The following is a 19,080-nucleotide window of genomic DNA, read 5'->3' on the forward strand; positions in this document are numbered from 1 at the left end:
GGCAGAGACACAGACACACAGAGGCAGAGACACAGACACACAGAGACACAGAGGCAGAGACACAGACACACAGAGGCAGAGACACAGACACACAGAGACACAGACACAGAGACACAGAGGCAGAGACACAGACACACAGAGACACAGAGGCAGAGACACAGACACAGAGACACAGAGGCAGAGACACAGACACAGAGACACAGAGGCAGAGACACAGACACAGAGACACAGAGACACAGAGACACAGACACACAGAGACACAGAGGCAGAGACACAGACACAGAGGCAGAGACACAGACACAGAGGCAGAGACACAGAGACACAGACACAGAGACAGACACACAGAGACACAGAGGCAGAGACACAGACACACAGACACACAGAGACACAGAGGCAGAGACACAGACACACAGAGACACAGACACACAGAGGCAGAGACACAGAGACAGACACACAGACACAGAGACACAGAGACACAGACACACAGAGACACAGAGGCAGAGACACAGACACAGAGGCAGAGACACAGACACAGAGGCAGAGACACACAGACACAGAGACAGACACACAGAGACACAGAGGCAGAGACACAGACACACAGAGACACAGACACACAGAGGCAGAGACACAGAGACACAGAGACAGACACACAGAGACAGACACACAGAGACAGACACACAGAGACAGAGACACAGAGACACAGACACAGACACACAGAGACACAGAGACAGACACACAGAGACACAGAGGCAGAGACACAGAGACACAGACACACAGAGGCAGAGACACAGACACAGAGGCAGAGACACACAGACACAGAGACAGACACACAGAGACACAGACACAGAGACACAGACACACAGAGGCAGAGACACAGAGACACAGAGGCAGAGACACAGAGACAGACACACAGAGACACAGAGGCAGACACACAGAGACACAGAGACAGACACAGAGACAGAGACACAGAGACACAGACACAGACACACAGAGACACAGAGACAGACACACAGAGACACAGAGGCAGAGACACAGAGACACAGAGGCAGAGACACAGAGACACAGACACACAGAGGCAGAGACACAGACACACAGAGACACAGAGGCAGAGACACAGAGACACAGCTGATTACAGTAACACGTCTGCTGATACGACCTCAGCCATCACTGATGCTTCGAGCGCTACAATATTCTGAATAAAAGGCGTTTTCATTATAGTAGTTTAAAGGTTGAAGCAGAAGCAGCTTAAATATGTCAACAGAAATATTTTAAAAGGGAAAGTCGGAAAAATGTTCCGGTCACCGCCCCCCAGGAAAAATTGAATCCAAATTGTGTCTGTGGCTGTTAACACTGTAGGAACTTTGTGCAGTCTTCACCGTTACACACACGCAAAGCACATTTTGTTCATGTTGCATTTACATAGACAGATGTCCATGAAGGGGTGAGGGCACCCCTGTACGCGTTCCCATTTATGCTTTCAGGAATGTAAAATCGTAAAACAGTCAAAGGCATCGGCAGCAGCAGTCACAGAGGCCGTAGTCACCACCACGAAGTCACTTTGATGTAGCGCGATAAACAAATGGATGCACATGAAGCGGAGCCACAAATACAACGGACACTATGTGAGCCAACGCCTGGAGGGGTCCTAACAGCTTGGACCGGGTTCCTGTCATTTGGGGTGTGTGTGTGTGTGTGTGTGTGTGTGTGTGTGTGTGTGTGTGTGTGTGTGTGTGAGACAGGTAAACGGCAGCAATGTGTCATAGAACAGAAGAGGCACTGTAGTGTTGTGCTGTAGCAGCTCTGCCAAAACACACTGTGGCAGATACAGGCACTCGCAAACACACTGCACCTCCATGCATGTGTTGGTCTCTGTAAGTCTGATTGTCTGGGACATTATTACGTCAGCCGTCAGTGATAGTTAGACCAGAGTCTTCTCCTCTCGTTCACTCTTCACTGCTTTTACATGTAAACTGGCTCAGAAACATTTTAAGTACGTTTTGAATGCATCAGCTGATTGTAGCAGTTTGGAGTTGTTACAGAGCTTTTTCACTTATTTCATTCACAGACGTTTCTTCAGCAGGCAGCAGCTGATGAGTCAAACATGTTCAGTTTACTGTCACACACCAGCAAATATTCACAACAGAGAAGCTGCGTCCTCGCGTTTCATTTCCATGTGTCAGCTTTACAGATGTGGTTCATTTTTAGACTAAAAGCCATTTAAATACAGTGCACAGAAAGAAAGCCCATAGTAAATATGAAGCTCGTGGGTTGGAGCATATTTTATTGGTTAAATTGGGAGATTCAGCCTGTTAGATGTTCATTACTTAAGTCGTTAAAATGAAGCATAAAAACTATTGTTTGGTTGGTTTGTTCGCCACACACGTTTTCTCTCTCTGCTCCTCAACACTCAGATAAATGGGCCTTTCTTGATTATCTGATATTTATTAACAGCTTCTGTTCAGTCGTCTTCATCTGCAGCTTTGCATTCACTTATATCCCCATTTCTTCATCTGTGGCTTCAACCCTTTCCTCTCACCTTTCATCCATTATTTTACGTTAATCTTTGGTCATTTTCTCTTCCTGCTCCTTCAGAGTGCACGATTATCCACCGGCCCCTCAGGGCTTCATGGGGTTTGGGCGTGTGCGGTAAACGACCAGCACGCTCTGCTGAATTGCGAGCGCATGTATCGGCTGAATCGTGTGCGTGCATTTATTTAACCTCTCCCTTTCCATTTATTTGCTTGTCTGTTGACATTTTGTGTGCGTGCGTGTTAGTGAGGATATTTCTGTGTTTTGTTAAGCAGTGGTCATCTGGCACTAAACTTTGCCGTGTGTGAGCGCTGCATTCCTCAGCACTGAGAGCGCGCTGTGTGCGTGAGGACGAGAGCGATGGTTCACTTGAAGCAGCACATGTTTGTCTCCGTAATGGTGTGACTCGGATGTGTTGTGCAGTGCTCGGGAATGATCGTTATTTCTGCTGGAGGTGAGGTCACTTCCTACTTTGTGTAACAGCTTCCAGCAGGGAGGCGCCACCTTTGCTGCGAATCTGGTGGAGAGTCAATCGTGTTTGTCTTTGACGTTGTGTTTGTGCGTGCCCTTCATGCTGTGAGTGTATTTTGGGTTTCGCGTACCGGTCCAAGCCTGGCTGCATGGGCCAGGAGCAACAGGAGAGGGGACGTCCCCGTGGGAGGAAGAAAGGGAGGGAGCCCTCCAAACAGGACACGGTCAGAGGAGTCACCCTGGGTGTGGTGACAGTGTAGTGGGGGGGCGGCGGTCATCGTGACTTGGAAAGAGACGGCAGTAAAGGAGGTCTTTCTGATCATTTGACAATCGTGTGTTCTTTACAATAGGAGGAAGAGCTAGAGAGAGATAAGACTGAGGGATGGAAAAGCAGAAGGAGAGCAGGGAATACATGTCGGCGGGGCGTTAAGGGCAGGGGGTGCGTTTATTTTTGATCTGCTCCCGAGGCAGCATCCTGTCCTGGACAGGTGGGGCTAAAGACGAGCCAGGGAGCAGAGGAAGAGGACTAAGACGGCCCATCTGCTCGTCGCAGACACACAGACATGGATGCTGTTGGAGGAGTGTCAGCTCGGAGCTATAAATACACTGAACCCGAAGAAGAGCACAAGACGACTGAGGTGATTTTTCATTTGGTGTTAAAAACAGCAACAGAGATGGGGCGCACACACGCACACGCACACACACACACACATAACACAGCATGTGGACTGCTTCCACTTACCCCCACGCACACACACACACACTCATCTGTGGAGGCAACACACACAGACACACACGCGCACACACACAACACAGCATGTGGACTGCTTCCACTTACCCCCGCGCACACACACACACATACGCACACACACACACAACACAGCATGTGGACTGCTTCCCCCGCGCACGCACGCACACACACACACACTCAGCTGTGGAGGCAGCACACACAGACACACACAGACACACACAGACACACGGCATTGTTCCAACAGCAGTGCTTCCTCTTCCTGTGACTATTACACACTTGGCACCTGCTTTTCAGAGTGCACCTGTTACATCATCACAGAACAGCAAAGTGTGCGACCGTACCTGGAAGTTTGCACCTCTGACTGATTCAGCCGAAGAAACGCTGCAGCTGCGCAGGCTTCTCCTCCTCCACTGTTTTCTCTGCATCAGGCTGACCGGGCTTAACAACCATCACGCGCCTGTGCATACACGTGCATATTAGAGACGGCGGTGGCGCTCCTCCCCCCTCTATAGCTCAACACAAAGGCACCCCCCCATTTTTGTGTGTGCGTAATGGTGTAGGCAGCAGATAGGATTAGATTTTCTCTTATCTCTATCTGTTCCCCATGAGGCTGTGTGTTCTTGTGTGTATATTCTAGTTTTCTGTTCTGCTTGTTTTTGTTTTTTCCTTGGTGTGTGTGTGTGTGTGTGTGTGTGTGTGTGTGTGTGTGTGTGTGTGTACGTGCATGTGGCCTTAGCCGTGAGTGCAAGTCTATGAATCTGTTCCTGTGTGTGTGTGTCAGCGTGGGTAATGCGACAGGGCCATATTTCCCCCGGGCCCGTGGCTCTGCAGGCTTTGGCCTCGCTCTCTCTAAGCAGTTTGACAGTCCTGTGTATCGACTGGGCCCGTCTGGGTTCTTGCTACGTCTCCAATGTCCTCGGTTAAAAGATCAAATAAAATTCTGAATTCACATTTTAAATCAAACCTTTCAGGAAATTTGCAGTAAAATACACCAAAAAGTAAAAAAGCAGCTTAAAAACTTCTACATAACGACAGACTTTTGCTTTTCTTTATGCCGTCCTTGTTTCCTCAGTTTAAAACACTTTTTTTTTTATCATAATTAAAATATTATAAATTACTGTGACTACAAATGTCGGTTCAGCTGTTTCACTTTAAAACGTTCCTAAAATTTAGGGGACAAACTCTGTTCACTTTGCTGAAAAGCTTTTATTCTGAAAGTAACACAGGTGGAGTTTCTTTGTAAATTCTTAAATAAACTTCAAACATCCTCATTCTCTCCACTCGCACCTTCCTCTGTCACCCTCTTTCTGTGGAATATTTCAATTACTCTGCTGTAGAGCAGATCTCACACTGTGACACACACACACACACACACTGATTGATTACAGGGCTGCATAATCGATAGCAAGCCCCTGACTACTGTGTAAATGAAGAGGAGTTGTCGGGGAGTGTGTCGTACGAAGCGTGTCAGACTGTCATTTCCTTCCTCCCTGATGCCTCCCTCTCTTTTCTTTCCTCCTTTCCTTGCTCCTCTCCTTTGGTCTATTTCCAGCAGTCCTTTGCAGCGCCGTGAGGCCCTCTGGGGAGCGACCGCAGCCTCCCTCCCTCTGTTCCTCCCTCCTCGTCCTCTGTCCTTCCTTTTCATCTGTTTCTCCATCTACAAATCAATACAGCAGCAGTTGGACCCAAAGAACCTGAGGGAAAACACTCTCTCTTTTCCTCTTTAGTTCCATTCTGCTTTCCTTGTTCCTAGTTTTGATCCTCCTACAACCGGATCATATTTACTTTTCTTCCTCGTCTCCACTCCCCTTTTTAATGTCTCATATACGGCCTGATATATGAGACAAAAACCAGATCTGCACGGTCCTTTTGGAAATGAACAAGTGAACACTGGACACATGAGCAGTGGACAAATTCTCCTCTCTGTCATGTAAAGAGGAGTTAGCCTGACCTCTTCTGGTGGGAAGAGGAAATGCAGCCAGCAGAGGACGAGCGAGGCCGACAGTGAGCCGCAGTAGTTGGGCGGAGAGAGAGAGAGAGAGAGAGGAGGGTTTCTCTATCATAATGGGGTCAGTGGCTCCCAGTGAGCTCTCCCTCCTCACTAGAGAGTCCTTCACACACACACACACACACACACACACACACACACACACACACACACACACACACACACACACACACTTGTTTTTCACTGTCCCGTTCGTTATATTCCTCATATGCTCATCCATTTCTGTGAAACCCTGCATGTGGTAGTGTGTGTGTGTGTGTGTGTGTGTGTGTGTGTGTGTGTGTGTGTGTGTGTGTGTGTGTGTGTGTGTGTGGAAGGCTCTCCAGTGTAGGGCATTAATACCCTTTGCTTTGCTCTGGACAGGGTAGCTTGGCCTCTAAAGCCGAGTGACAGAGACTCTTAAACGCACATACACAGTCGTACAGCACACACATAGCCTCTCTCTCACACACACACACACACACACACACACACACACACACACACACACACACACACACACCAAAGGGCTCAACAAAACATGCGCAGCAAGATAAGGGCCATAGAATGACAAATAAGTATTTATCAACCCCAAAGCACGTATAATCCTTCACATTTCTGTCCCCATCCTCATCCTCGCCTCGCTGTTCCCTTCACCCCCCCCATCCCCTCCTCTTTTTTGTCCTTTTTTTCTCTCCATAGTGGGGCCTATCTGTGAGACACAACGATTAATCTGAGAAAGCTGCTTTTAGTGGTGGCGAAGGGTGGGGGCGTTGATTGGGAAGATCTCACTGGGAATTGTATGTTTGTGTGTGTGTGTGTGTGTGTGTGTGTGTGTGTGTGTGTGTGTGTGTGTGAGAGAGAGAAAATTTCACAGGGAGAAAGCGGTAACATCCAGGGAAAATGAGGAGGAGGAAAAAATCCTAGTGGAATTTTCTCTGATACACGCACTCATTTCCAAAAAGATCTTTCCAGTCATCTCCCCACACACACACACACACACACACACACACACACACACACACACACACACACACACACACACACACACACACACAGTAACTCCCCAGCTCTAGATGTTATGCTAAATTCCAAAACTGGCAAATCCAGATTATCAGGGGTTCAGTTTGTCTCTGATATGGAACGGAGGACGGACTCTGTATGTGTGTGTTCATGTTCACGAGAACACAAAGCATGTTTCTGTGTGTGTTTAACATCCCCAGTGAGAGTTGTGCGCGCTCCAGCTTAACTTTACGTGTGCATCTAGTTTTCCATTAAGATAAACTGTGCCGTACATCCACCGTCATGCTGCTCAGCCTCAGTCCATCGTCTCCATCGTCTCCGTTTTTACCTCGAGGTCACGTCTTCGGTCTCTCTTTGAGCTGGTGTGAATTTTCATTTTGAAAAAAAGTGTATTTTTCTTTTTGCACTGTGATGATGTTTTGATGTGAACGTGTCTCTGAGTCATGGCGACACTTTCTGTAAAATGAAAAGCTACGAGGGTTTCAAGGCCCTGACAAACAAACCGGGGCGCTGCAAACACTACACGGTCTTGAGTTGGTCCTACGGACTTTCTATTGCATCTGCAAAAATGTCGGATCTGTTGTTGCTCTATTGTTGGCAGAGCCGCGTGTTGAGCTTGGTGTTTAAATTGCTTTCAAACTGCCATTTTTCTTTTCCCTCGGTTGTTTTCCCGTTAGCACACGTGAGGCTCTGCGCTGCACCGACCGGTACGTCGCAGAGTCGTTTCTCTCCCGTTCTCGTCTTTCGTCAGCCTACGTATGGAGGAGCGAGGAGGCCTCGCTGTCTGTGCTGTGGGAGGCGGCTGTGTTTCTGCTCTATTATTGGGTGGGGGGGCAAGTGGAAAGCACTCCGCTCATGTAGCCCATTATTTCTCTCATCATGTGTTCTCACTTTTTCTCCCTATCTCTCCCTCTCGCCCTCTCCCTGCAGAACCACACACTGAGTCAGCACGCGCAGTGAGACCGAGGCTCGGCAGGATCTCGCAGCTCAGCCGGGGCCCCCGACCCAGAGCCGGCGGGGGACCCCCATCTCCACATCACAGCCAATCAAAGTGTCATTTGCTACTCACATGTAAAACTCTAACGATCGCGCCACTGGGCGCGGCTATTAGGAGCAGCGGGGGAAAGGAATATTAATGGGATATGCTATTAAATAAAGAAAGGAAAAAGTGGGTGAGGAAAGCAGTGAGCGCTAGCTGAAGGAAAGAGAACCAAGGTATTGTACGTGCAGTATTTTTTATTGTCCCGCCAAAACCCCCACCAGCTTCTTCGTCCTCCCCGTCTCCCCCCTCCCACCAATCACTCCCCAGGTCATGCAATTTATTTTATTTTTTAATGAATAGAAAGGAAAAAAGCAAGAAAACAGCCTTTGTTTTGGGATTTTTTTGTTTTGTTTTTTCATAGACTGTAGACGTTCTCGTCCCCTCGGTCGCTTATTGTATTCGACTTCATAGGTGCCGTTTTCTTTGATTTTTCCTTTTCCATATGCGCTTCTTTGCTTTTGTTTTCATTTTTGTACCTTTCATTTCTTGCAGTAAGTAGGTACTTGTGCTGTGTTGTGATTGTTTGCCAGTCGTAATATTCCTAAACCGCTACCTAAAACGATCCTTTTTATGATTATTGTTATATATATTTTTCCTTTTTGTAATTACTATGAAAACAAAAAGACATGAAAACAAAAATAAAGTGCAGAAAACCATACAGATGTTTCTTTTTTTGGATTGGGTTTTCCAGTCTCTATGGGGCCTATAATGGTTATTGTAAAAAAATAAATATCATCGATTTCAATGCGTCTGGTCAACGACTGCTTTTTGAATGTGAATTAACCAGATTGCAATAATCTAGTACAGAAAAAAGATGAAAGGAATAAATAAATGACAAATAAAGAATTGCTGTGTGATGTGATTTATGAGTTTGTTTGGGTGCCGTATTTGCTGATATTGCGACACAGAGAGTGACCAAGAACTGCGCTGGAAACGATGCAGCCATTCGGCTCGGCGCACAAAGACAAGCGACTACGGCATAATCTGAATCTGAACCAAAAGAATGTGACGGCCTTTATCGTTATGCTCAGGCACAAGGTGATAGCTGGACTGATCACACCTGGCAACAATCCTCTGTGAATAGATCTGTTTGAAAAAAGGCACAGTGGACCATCTGTGTCGAGTTTCATCTAAGGTCACGCACACAAGAACGAGGTTTATGATAACCACACTTATCAACAGCAGCAGTGCGCATTGTAAGATAATTAGCCTGACACGGCTGAGAATCATACACGTCTCACTGGTGATGACCAGGTACGGATATTGTGGTTTGGTGTGCGTGACTCGAGCATGCAGTGTGTGACTCGAGCATGCAGTGTGTGTCTCGAGCATGCAGTGCGTGTGGGCTGAAAGAATGGGACAACGAGGCCGAAGGCTCCGTTCAAAAAGGGCCGTGGAGCCGTTCACTCTGCACCTCGTACCGGCTGCACTGACAGTTTAACACAGCTGCTTTCATCAAGCTTTCCCTCTGCTGACCCACAGTGACTTTTTACAATGGAATTGATGTGTGTTGAAATCATGTAGCACTGTGCAAAAGTCTTGAGTTGCCCCTCATTTCTTTATATTTGTACTGAAACATGGGGAAGCACACATGTAAATATACTCTGTTTGGGATCATTGTTGTGCTAAAATATTTAGATTCTTTCCACATGGTGTTGCATGATGGATCAAAATCTGGCTGCACTTTTCTGCATTGGTCATTCAAACAACTTCCCCAACATCAGCCCCAAACCACGCACGATCCTCCGCTGACACCCACAGTTATAGTTCTCTGATGATCCCCTCCCTCCAATATTTTGAACACAGATGAATTACTCCATAAGATCTGCAGCCACCGAGTTTCAGCCTGGCTCTTGTGTAATTTGGCACACCTCAGCCTTTGTGTGCTCCTTCCTTATGGATGGCTTCTTCACAGCCACCCTCCCACTGAGACCATTTCTGATGAAGAGGAGATGGATCAGCTGAAGGGCCAGATGCGTCTCTCTGAATCCACGTCAGGTCTTTGCTGAATTTTCTCTCATGACTTTCAGATATTGTTCACCTGGTGCAAATATTCGCTTAGACATGCCACTTCTTCTTTTTCCTCCAACTGTCCAGGTCGTTCATATTTTTTGAAGGGCAAACTGCACATCACGCTGAGATATAGCAGGTGTTTAGCTAATAGTTCTTTGGGAATCACCTTGTTGGTGCAACACTTCTATTTTATGCCTGTCAGTCTGTTGTCTTTTGCATCTTTTCAGATTTTTCCATGTGTTTTTGCACCAGGGCACTAGAAACAACGTGCCTAATGTTGTTATGTGAAGACACAACACTGGTTCATCCTTTCAATTAACGGCCTTTTTATGCTCTAAACAAACAAAAATCCAGCACGAGGACTGAATATGAGGTACGGCTGTTTGGATGCAAAATATAAAGGAGTGAGAGGTTCATCATTTTTTCACTTCTAGTTGATATTAGTAATGCAGTAACGTTTCATAAACTTTGCACAGTTTTGTTTCCTTCTTAGAATAACTGCACTTGAAGCCAGCATTAAAAATGTCTCCAGAAATAATCCAATGGGTGACAAGCAAGGGCGTAGATATGGCATGGACGGAAGGGACATGTCCCCACCAATATCCAGCGATTATTGAATTGTCCCCACCAATAATTTGATCTCTTTGAGTAAAGAAAATCAAACCCGATAGAAAGAAAAAAACGATCCGTCAGCGTCTCATTCACCCAGCGGAGCAGAAAGAGTTAAATTGCTTCTACTGGAGTCCTAGTCATGTGACAAATATGGCCAATGTGATTGGCTGAGCCTTTCAGGGAGCTCTGTTTAGTTTCAGCAGCGGCAAACCTGCGCTGCGAGGAGGAGAGGAGGACGGCAGCAAAGAGGAAGAACCTGGATATAAGAAAGTGTTTTTCAAAGAAACCTGTGAGTCACTTAAAGCCAAGTTCACTCATAAAATGTGTCACAATAACGTTACAGGCTGTGCTAGGCTTTGGCCCACATCAGCCTAAAACTGTATGTAACCATGAATAACGTGTTTGGGAAACTAACTGCACAGCAGGCAGCACTGTTAGTTCTCTCAGTCTCAGAGCAGCGTTTCTAATTTTGATTGAAACTGTCAGAAAACGGCAGCCTCGAGCAGCCAGGATATTAGTTTACAGAGGCTGTTAGAATCATATGTCTAACGTTAAAATGTTGGTGACACAATAATTTCATTCTAATGGCACTGACGTATTCATAGGGTTAATTTTTGAGACAAAATATCATGAGGTAGACATGATTGTGCAAATATTCCACCTTGTAGTGCAGTTTGCACAAATTGTTTTAAAAATGCGCTCACCCTACAAACATTACTGACGAGTCAAGATCTGCACAAAGTGACAGAAACACTGAAGCAGCTGCACATTTTATTCTTATTGTCATGTATGTCCTGTTTGTCAGGTGACAGGCAGCTCTGCCATGTTGTAGCTCACAGGTGACTGGCTGATGATTTGGTGCTATAGATTAACTAGTATTTATTATCATGACAGTTGTCAGGCTGCTGATGTAAAATGATTCATTAGTGTATATTTGACAAAGAATCTGAATTGACACATCTCACTTTTTATATGGCACGAATCAATGTGTTATTTTATCAGGTGACAATATGTCCTAGTGCAGTCAGAGGGGAAGAGCCAGGGCCAAAGGTGAGGCACATCACGCACAGAATAAAAATTTAATCTGAGGATAAAACGCCCTTGGTGACAGGTCAAGAGTGCAGGCACAGTTGCTACAGAGTCATGCTGCTGTAATATAGGCTACAAGCATATACCTCTGTATGCATCACTGAGCATCAGTGATGCACAAGTTAAGCATGTAATGCTGATAACAAGCTAAATGCTCTTTATCCCCGAGGACACGGTGTTCCTAAAAAGAATATTGATCTGTCAGACAATATTGTGCCTGATTACTGTTCATCAAGTCTGTGACCAGAGAAGGCAGTAATGTTTCGTCATCTCGTTTATATGTTCTTTTTTTAAAATTACACGGTTCAGTATTAACCTGAATTTGTGGATACAGCGATGAACTGAGGGACTGGAGATCACACTCACTCATCCTGGTTCCTGAACTGTTTGGCCTTGTGCAGCCTTGAACACTTTCAGTTTTACTTCTAAAAGACTCACTGGGATGTGGTTTGTATGCCCACATGTATGTTATCCTTTTGTCAGCTAACCAAACTAACTGCACACAGTGTTTTTTTTACCATTACCACAGACATTAATTAACTAATGGGGGAATTCCATTACAGCACAGATGGTGGGAGACGAGTACATGCCAACGGGAAAGGCTTTTAAAAACTTTAGTTTTTAAATTAAAGTGAATAGAAATAATATGAAATAACTAATAAGTAACAGGAGGCATTTTGAGATAGCTGCACACACGCGCACGTTTCCACTCTTTTTTCATAAGAAAAACAAACAAACATATTTCTATATCTGTCCTATTATTCGTCCTCCAGCTCCTGAATGTCTGGCTGATTGTTACCTTAAAACTACCGTATTTGTTCCTGCACTAGGACAGGCCACCCGTCCATCACAGGGCTAACACAGAGACACAGGCGATCATTTACACCCAGTTTATAAATGACCCGAGGCGCACATGTTAACACTGCGGGTGAAGCCAGCACATCCACAGATGCTGACACCGGACCCTTACAACCACTGCGCCATCATTAGTGCTACAACACCAGTTAAAACAATTAGAAACGTGTGTATGGATATTTAAAGATACATGATCTACAGTCTCCTGTGCACCTGCAGGTACTCGGATCGTACTTTCACTTTGTGACGTCGCTGCCAAACGCAGACGGTCCCTGACGCTGACGACCTGTTTTTTTCAGCGGAGGCACAAATAAAGTTTGTTTATCAGAACACTTGGAACTAAACCGCGGTACATTTAACCGTCCGGTTGTCGTTTGGTGCACGTTCACAGCAGGCGGGTACAGCCCCGTGAAATAGGTCCGTGTGTGTATTTCCGGGTGGCACGAGGCTGCTCCGGTAACATCCCAGCTAGCATCAATTGGTTGAGCCTACCTCCTCCGCTCGGTCGCCGCGACAGCCGGAGGCCGTGACACTATCGCCCGGGACAGCTCCACGGTGGATGTCTTGTAGCTGAAAGCCCAAAGCGGGGAGAGTCATGGCGGCGTCGCTACTCTCCGAGACCGACATCAGGCACCGGTCCATGGCGGAGGAGGATCCGAACGGCAACGAGCATGGGGCGGCTGCACGCAGCGCGGCGCCTCGCTGGGGACCGCAGCACGCCGGGGCCCGACAGCTAGCACGGCTGTACTCGCCAGGTAAAAGCGTCGTTATCGTCCTCGGTGGTGTTAGTGCTGGTGTGACTTACTGTCTGTGTGCATCAGCGGAGGCCTAACAGCCCACAGTGCGACATCAGAGCTGACAGACGCGGGGATGATGGTGGTGGTGGTGAGGGTCACTATTTTGATGGCAGTCCCGTTAACAAACTTAACAGCGGTATGTAATTACTACAAAGACTTGCAGCAGACAGTGAATTATTGCATTAACATACTGTGAAGGCCTAATGTCTAAAGGTGGGGGGCACAGGTTTCAGCTGACTGACCCCCCCATGCTCACATGGTTGAAGTCTGCTGGAGGACACTCACAGTCAGCAGTCTCACTCAGATATGTTGCAGGGAAGCCAACCTTTGATTCAAGAAGCCCAGGAGAGGGGCAGGTGTACCTCTGTCTCAGGCCTCTGTTAAGCTCGTGCACACGTTGATCCGCTCAGAGACATTTATGCATGTTAACAAACCTCAGACATTTTCTTACTGAAGGCCCACTCAGTCAGGGAGTATGTTCCTATCCATGCTTTCAAAGTGAAATGTCCTGCACGGATAGGTGGGTGTCAGTGACCGGCCTCCCGTCTGTCTCACATCATTTCTTGCCCCATGATTACAAGCTTGTACATGCAAGTGAAGAGTGATCAAACAATCCCAATTTCCCAGCTCTAGGGCAATTCTGGTAGTTTTAGGACAATCAGTCACCATTTAGGCTTCCCACAACTAAACGAACATGATCGAATGACGTGTGCCAATGACAGCTTAAAGTTTCCTGGATGGTGACTAGATAAGACGGATACACAACAGAGCATCGAAACAAAAATCACAGCTAAAGGTGAAGAACTTGAAACTTGAAGCAGATCGCCATCCGTTGTTTCGAAATACTTTGGATTTATGGGAAGTGACCAACCAAGATGAAATAATGTGCAAAGATTGCTGTGGGTCTGCAAAGCAACACGACTAAGTTACACACCACTGACTGCAGTACAACAAATGCATTAAAGCCAAGAAAAACACTGCGGCGGTTGCTAATGTGAAAAGTCCAACATCAGCCAGTGCAGCTCGTCAGCACGTCCATCCAGCTCACACAGATGCACTGAAATCACCAAAGCAGCTGCATTCCCTCTGGCCAACGATAAGTGTCCAGCAAACACGGTGAGGGATGAAGACTTCTGGAAAATGGACACAGGAGTGGGGATACTTCACTGTACGCAAAACACTGGGGAAAAGAGAAGGCTGTCAAACTTTCCTACTTAGTCACATGCATCATGCAGGTACAATGAGCGGGGTGCAAAACTTTATCTCCTGCTTTTAGTAGATGGATAAATTCATTATTTGTAGAGCACTGATTTATTTTACTGCAGAGATCTGTGCATCAGCAGGTGTGTCCCACTACATGGAAAACGTAGGGCTATGTTTGTGTGACAGTAAAACACTTTTGTCACTAAAATCAGTGGATTGTGATGAAAAAACGTATTATCAACATTACACATTGTGCAGCCTGAGTGGTGATGCAGGCCTTCAAACCCATTCTGTGTTTTTCTGTTTTGCTAAATGGTAAATGGCCTGTATTTGTATAGCGCTTTACACATCCAGTCATCCACCCATTCACACACACATTCACACACTGGTGATGGCAGCTACATTGTAGCCACCCTGGGGCGCACTGACAGAGGCGAGGCTGCCGGCGCTGGCGCCACCGGGCCCTCTGACCACCACCAGTAGGCAACGGGTGAAGCGTCTCGCCCAAGGTCACAACGACTGAGACTGTCCAAGCCGGGGCTCGAACCGGCAACCTTCCAATTACAAGGCGAACTCCCAACTCTTGAGCCACGATCGCCCCATAAAGGTGAAAAATATTTTAGAAGAAGGGACGAGCTGACACCTGGATGGAAGCGTTAAAAGGCGTAACCATCGTCAACACGGCGTCATGTTTTGGCCTGAATCAAAGGGGACTTATCTTATACTTACTCATTTAATTCACTTCAGCACTTTTGCTCCTTTACCCTCCCTTTAAGCAAACGTGTTTCTAATAGGCGTCATGTTTAAACAGGAGGGGGATGAAGCCGCTGTACTCACAGCTCTTTCTCCAACTCTTGTAAAGTACTTGTGTTCAAAGAAACCTTACAGTCAGCTATCAGGGCGGAGTAAGGGAGGGCGATGTAGCCTTTCAAGAACATTTGTGATAATGATTTGTGATGATATAGAAAAAGCCACTGAACGGGTGCAGCCTTTATCAGGGTACGTAAACGATAGGCGTTCTTCATCCTCCTTTTTCGATGAACTCCTGTCATGACAATAGGAGTAACACAGCATAGGTCGAACGCACAAAAGCAGCCCAGGCAGTGCTGTCCCTAAAACCTGTCAATAAACCATGTAGAAGAATTGCTTAACACATTAATTTAACAGTGACTAAAGTAACTTGGCCTTTTGGCCATTTAAAGCCCTGCTTTTCAATCATATAACTGCATCAGTCGCTCCACAGTTTGCTCTTCCTGTCACATGGAGTACAGCTGAGCACTGCTTCGGTTACACATGGCCTGTAACTGGAGCAAAAGTACTGGGCTCTGTTATTGAAGTAGCTCCCTTATTATGAATGAAATCTTCATCTGAGGCTGAGGCCATGCAGGGCTCGTCTCCTTGCTGTGGAAACAGGAAAGCATGGCGATGGTATAGCAATGACATCGTGATATGATGTTTTTATACCATGTAAATATTAGGGGTGCAACGATACACAAAATTCACGGTTCGGTTCGATACTTTGGTGTCACGGTTCGATATTTTTTCGATACAAAAAAAATGTTCAAGCTTTTTTAATTTGTCATTTATTAAAATTATAAATATATATTTTAACTCAAAAGTACAGTTTTTAAATTTAATGTTGCTGAAACAACAAAGTAATAAAAATAAATCTATCTGATGGAGAAATCCCTCATCTTTGGGAAAGAGAGTTTATTACAGAGAAATGGCTCTTTCAAAATAAAAGCTCTACTATACGCTTCTTCTGGGCTATATTCTCAGCAGCATATTAAACATATCAGGTCCCCATAAGGAGAATCCTGTGCTAACGGCTGTCTGAATGACTCGGGATGATGTCGGATGTTCACACTAGTGCTGTCAGCGTTAATCTGAAATGACGTTAACGCCACAACACGGCAAATCTGTTAACGAGCTACCGCCGATCGCCCCGTGCGTGGGGCTGGACGGCCAACATGTTAACGAGCTAACTGCGCTAACACACTAGTTCCCACCCATGTAATTGAGCATTGCGTGGCACATCCGACATACTGTTTTACTTTAGTCCACGACGCGCTTACCTTCAGGGTAGTTCCAAAGGCCAGATCTGAATGAGGGTGGGGGAGGTTCAATTTGCCATGTTGCAACGAGCTTAGCTTCTGTCTCGCTAGCTTGCGCTGAGCTCAGTGGATCTGCGCTCGACAGTGCAGCCTAGGCGGAGTAGTCGAACGCAGATTCACTGAGCGCTCAACACAGACAGCATCGTCAGAAGGAAAGTTGATAAAATAAATTAAAAATGTTGTATTGTTCGATACATATGCGTACCGAACCGAAAGCACTGTATCGAACGGTTCAATATCGATACGAGTATCGTTGCACCCCTAGTAAACATGTATGCCCGTGTGCTGTGGACAGTGTGATACGGCACAGTCGTGGGGACGAAGCCCTTCCTGCCACAGGATTAATGAGTAAAGTTTTTACAGTCTAGTGAAGTTGTTCAGTTCAAAATCGATGTGTGTGACAGAGTCTGCAGGAGTAGTCCTCCAGTCTAGTCCTCGGCCCAGAGTGTGGCTGGCTTTCTTTGTTGCCCGCTAGTTTAACCACCTCAGACCTGAACTCTTCCACAGCAGCATTTTTAATTTCTCTTTGATATTTGGGCTGATTGGGACCTGATGAATGTAAAAACAAAGAATTATCAGATTAATTTTTTTACCTGATTTTTGTTTCTAAGAAAAATGAGAGCCACATATGAGGATATTCATTTAAAATTTCGATAGAACAGTAGCAGCATAATGTCCTCCTAAGTGGATATCAGGCCCTTGTAGAGCAAAATTGAGTATTTTGGTCTAAATAACCCAAATTGTGATGTCCACATATGTGGACGCAGGTCCTAGGAGGTTAAATTCACCTTATGTCTTCCAGGACGGGTAAGTCTGATTAGGCACCTGGAAAGAAAACTGCCTGGCAGGATAAAACCAAGGAGCAGTCTGAACCCTGTGGGAGAAAATCCCAGTACCGCTGTTGGGACAGGCTACAAACACCTCCATCACAACATACACCTCCATCACAACAAGGTGTAGCTCCTGTGACATCAGCTCTTATATGATGTGGTTTTCCTGAATATTTTCCCTCCTCCTGCATTTGTTTCTTTCATTAAAAAACCATCAATCAATACGTAGCTCATTGTAGTTAAATGTGTCTTATGGAAATAATTAAATCCCAGTTTTCACAGTGGGATGTTGAGCCTCCTCAACACTTCCATGTTTTGCGGTTTATTGATTGGTGAAATAGATGGCAACAATTTAAGGCACAAGATAAATTGAGCTATTTCATCAGCGGACATGCGTTGCTTTTGGCACGAGGGTGGGCACGCTGGGGCTCAGACCTAAGCAAAGACAACCTGTGTTACCAGTTGTGCATCAAGCTGGCTTGTGCCACTTTTTGCCTGACCATCTGCCCTGCGTCTCACTTCACTGAGCATTTTAATTGCCTCTGGTCGAGCTAAGCTGGCAACTTGTTGACAATTTCTAAAAAAAGGAATGATGATCAGAGGAAAAAAAGGTTTGCACCGCTATCTCCACATGTGACATACCTGGTGACGTAAATTTGGTTCATATTTGCAATCCTGTCGTGTTTGTGCCCCAGAGCAACTCGCCGAAAAGGCTCCTCAAGATTTATTAAAACGTTCATTTTCATTTAAAATCAGCCATCACCCCTGACTTTGCTGGAACCTGGGGACACCAGGCGTCCTATTTTTAGTCACCGTGAGTAACAGAGTCACCTTCCCCATTAGTGGAATTGGATCTGTTATTCAATGCAATTACATTAGTGAGATAACGTCTCAGCTCTGATATTTGGGTTTTTCTTTCCTGCTGTTGCCAGGCAACACAAACATTACACATTAATGTAACCAGATGGGTTTACCTGCACACAGCCACTCACAGACGAGAGATTACTTAAGTTATTTAGGAAAGAAATGGATGGTGTGAGGTACGAGAGATGTTTGACCAGAATTGGGTTTCTGTTTGTGTGGATGTGTGATTCAGAAATCACAGCTCCAGTGGACGAGCAACAACTGACATGATTGTGTGTCTGCCATGTTTACTAACTTGTGATCGCTAGCATACTGTGTGTAAACGGAACATCACACACAGGCTGTTAAATAATCGCATGTATAATATTCTGATCAGAAGACATCTTAATGGCTAAATGCAGATAAATGAGCATTCTTATTATTGGCTGCATCCAGATCTGGACTGGGACAAAAAAAACAGGCATGTTTGTCCAGGCAGCCCACCGTGATTGGTGGTGATGGTCCAGTTCAATAAATATATATACATAGCTTTTGGTCAGCAGACAAAGCTGGTGCTCATAGGTGAGGGTAGGACAGCTAAGCTGACAGCTCTACACAGCTCTCTCTTCAGCATCGCTGCCCCAGTCCTTCCCCTTCTGGACTAAACTCCCACCCAAACTCCTCCACTCGGAGCAGCAGCTTCTTCCTGACCTGGAGTGGACACAAGGGCAGGGCAGTATGGCAAAATAATTTATCATGATATATATTTGAAAATTTGCGATAACGATATAACTGACGATATAATTGACACGAGAAAAAATACCTTACAACTCCTCAACTTTATTAGTGCAATGCAAATTCCTCGCTGACAGTTTAACCAGAAGGCATTTCCAGTGGAAACTGGCCGACATACCCTCAGCA

The 19,080-nt window shown here is 45.8% G+C and overlaps 2 protein-coding genes across 2 annotated transcripts in view; both read left to right on the forward strand.

Annotated features, from left to right (window-relative positions):
• Window positions 1-8,649, forward strand: part of znf423 (zinc finger protein 423) — a 129,333-nt gene extending 120,684 nt beyond the window's left edge. Inside the window, exon 22 of the mRNA XM_040034830.1 lies at window positions 7,692-8,649. Within this exon, the coding sequence (XP_039890764.1) occupies window positions 7,692-7,721 (30 nt within the window). The 3' untranslated portion in view covers window positions 7,722-8,649. The remainder of the gene's footprint in view (window positions 1-7,691) is intronic.
• Window positions 8,650-12,279: 3,630 nt separating this feature from the next.
• si:ch211-212o1.2 (uncharacterized protein LOC492735 homolog) overlaps window positions 12,280-19,080 on the forward strand; it is a 45,725-nt gene continuing 38,924 nt past the window's right edge. Inside the window, exon 1 of the mRNA XM_040034856.1 lies at window positions 12,280-13,127. Coding sequence (XP_039890790.1) covers window positions 12,968-13,127 — 160 coding nt within the window. The 5' untranslated portion in view covers window positions 12,280-12,967. The remainder of the gene's footprint in view (window positions 13,128-19,080) is intronic.

The sequence above is a fragment of the Simochromis diagramma genome, unplaced genomic scaffold (genome assembly GCF_900408965.1).
Source record: "Simochromis diagramma unplaced genomic scaffold, fSimDia1.1 OVJJ01000333.1, whole genome shotgun sequence".
NCBI lineage: Eukaryota > Metazoa > Chordata > Actinopteri > Cichliformes > Cichlidae > Simochromis > Simochromis diagramma.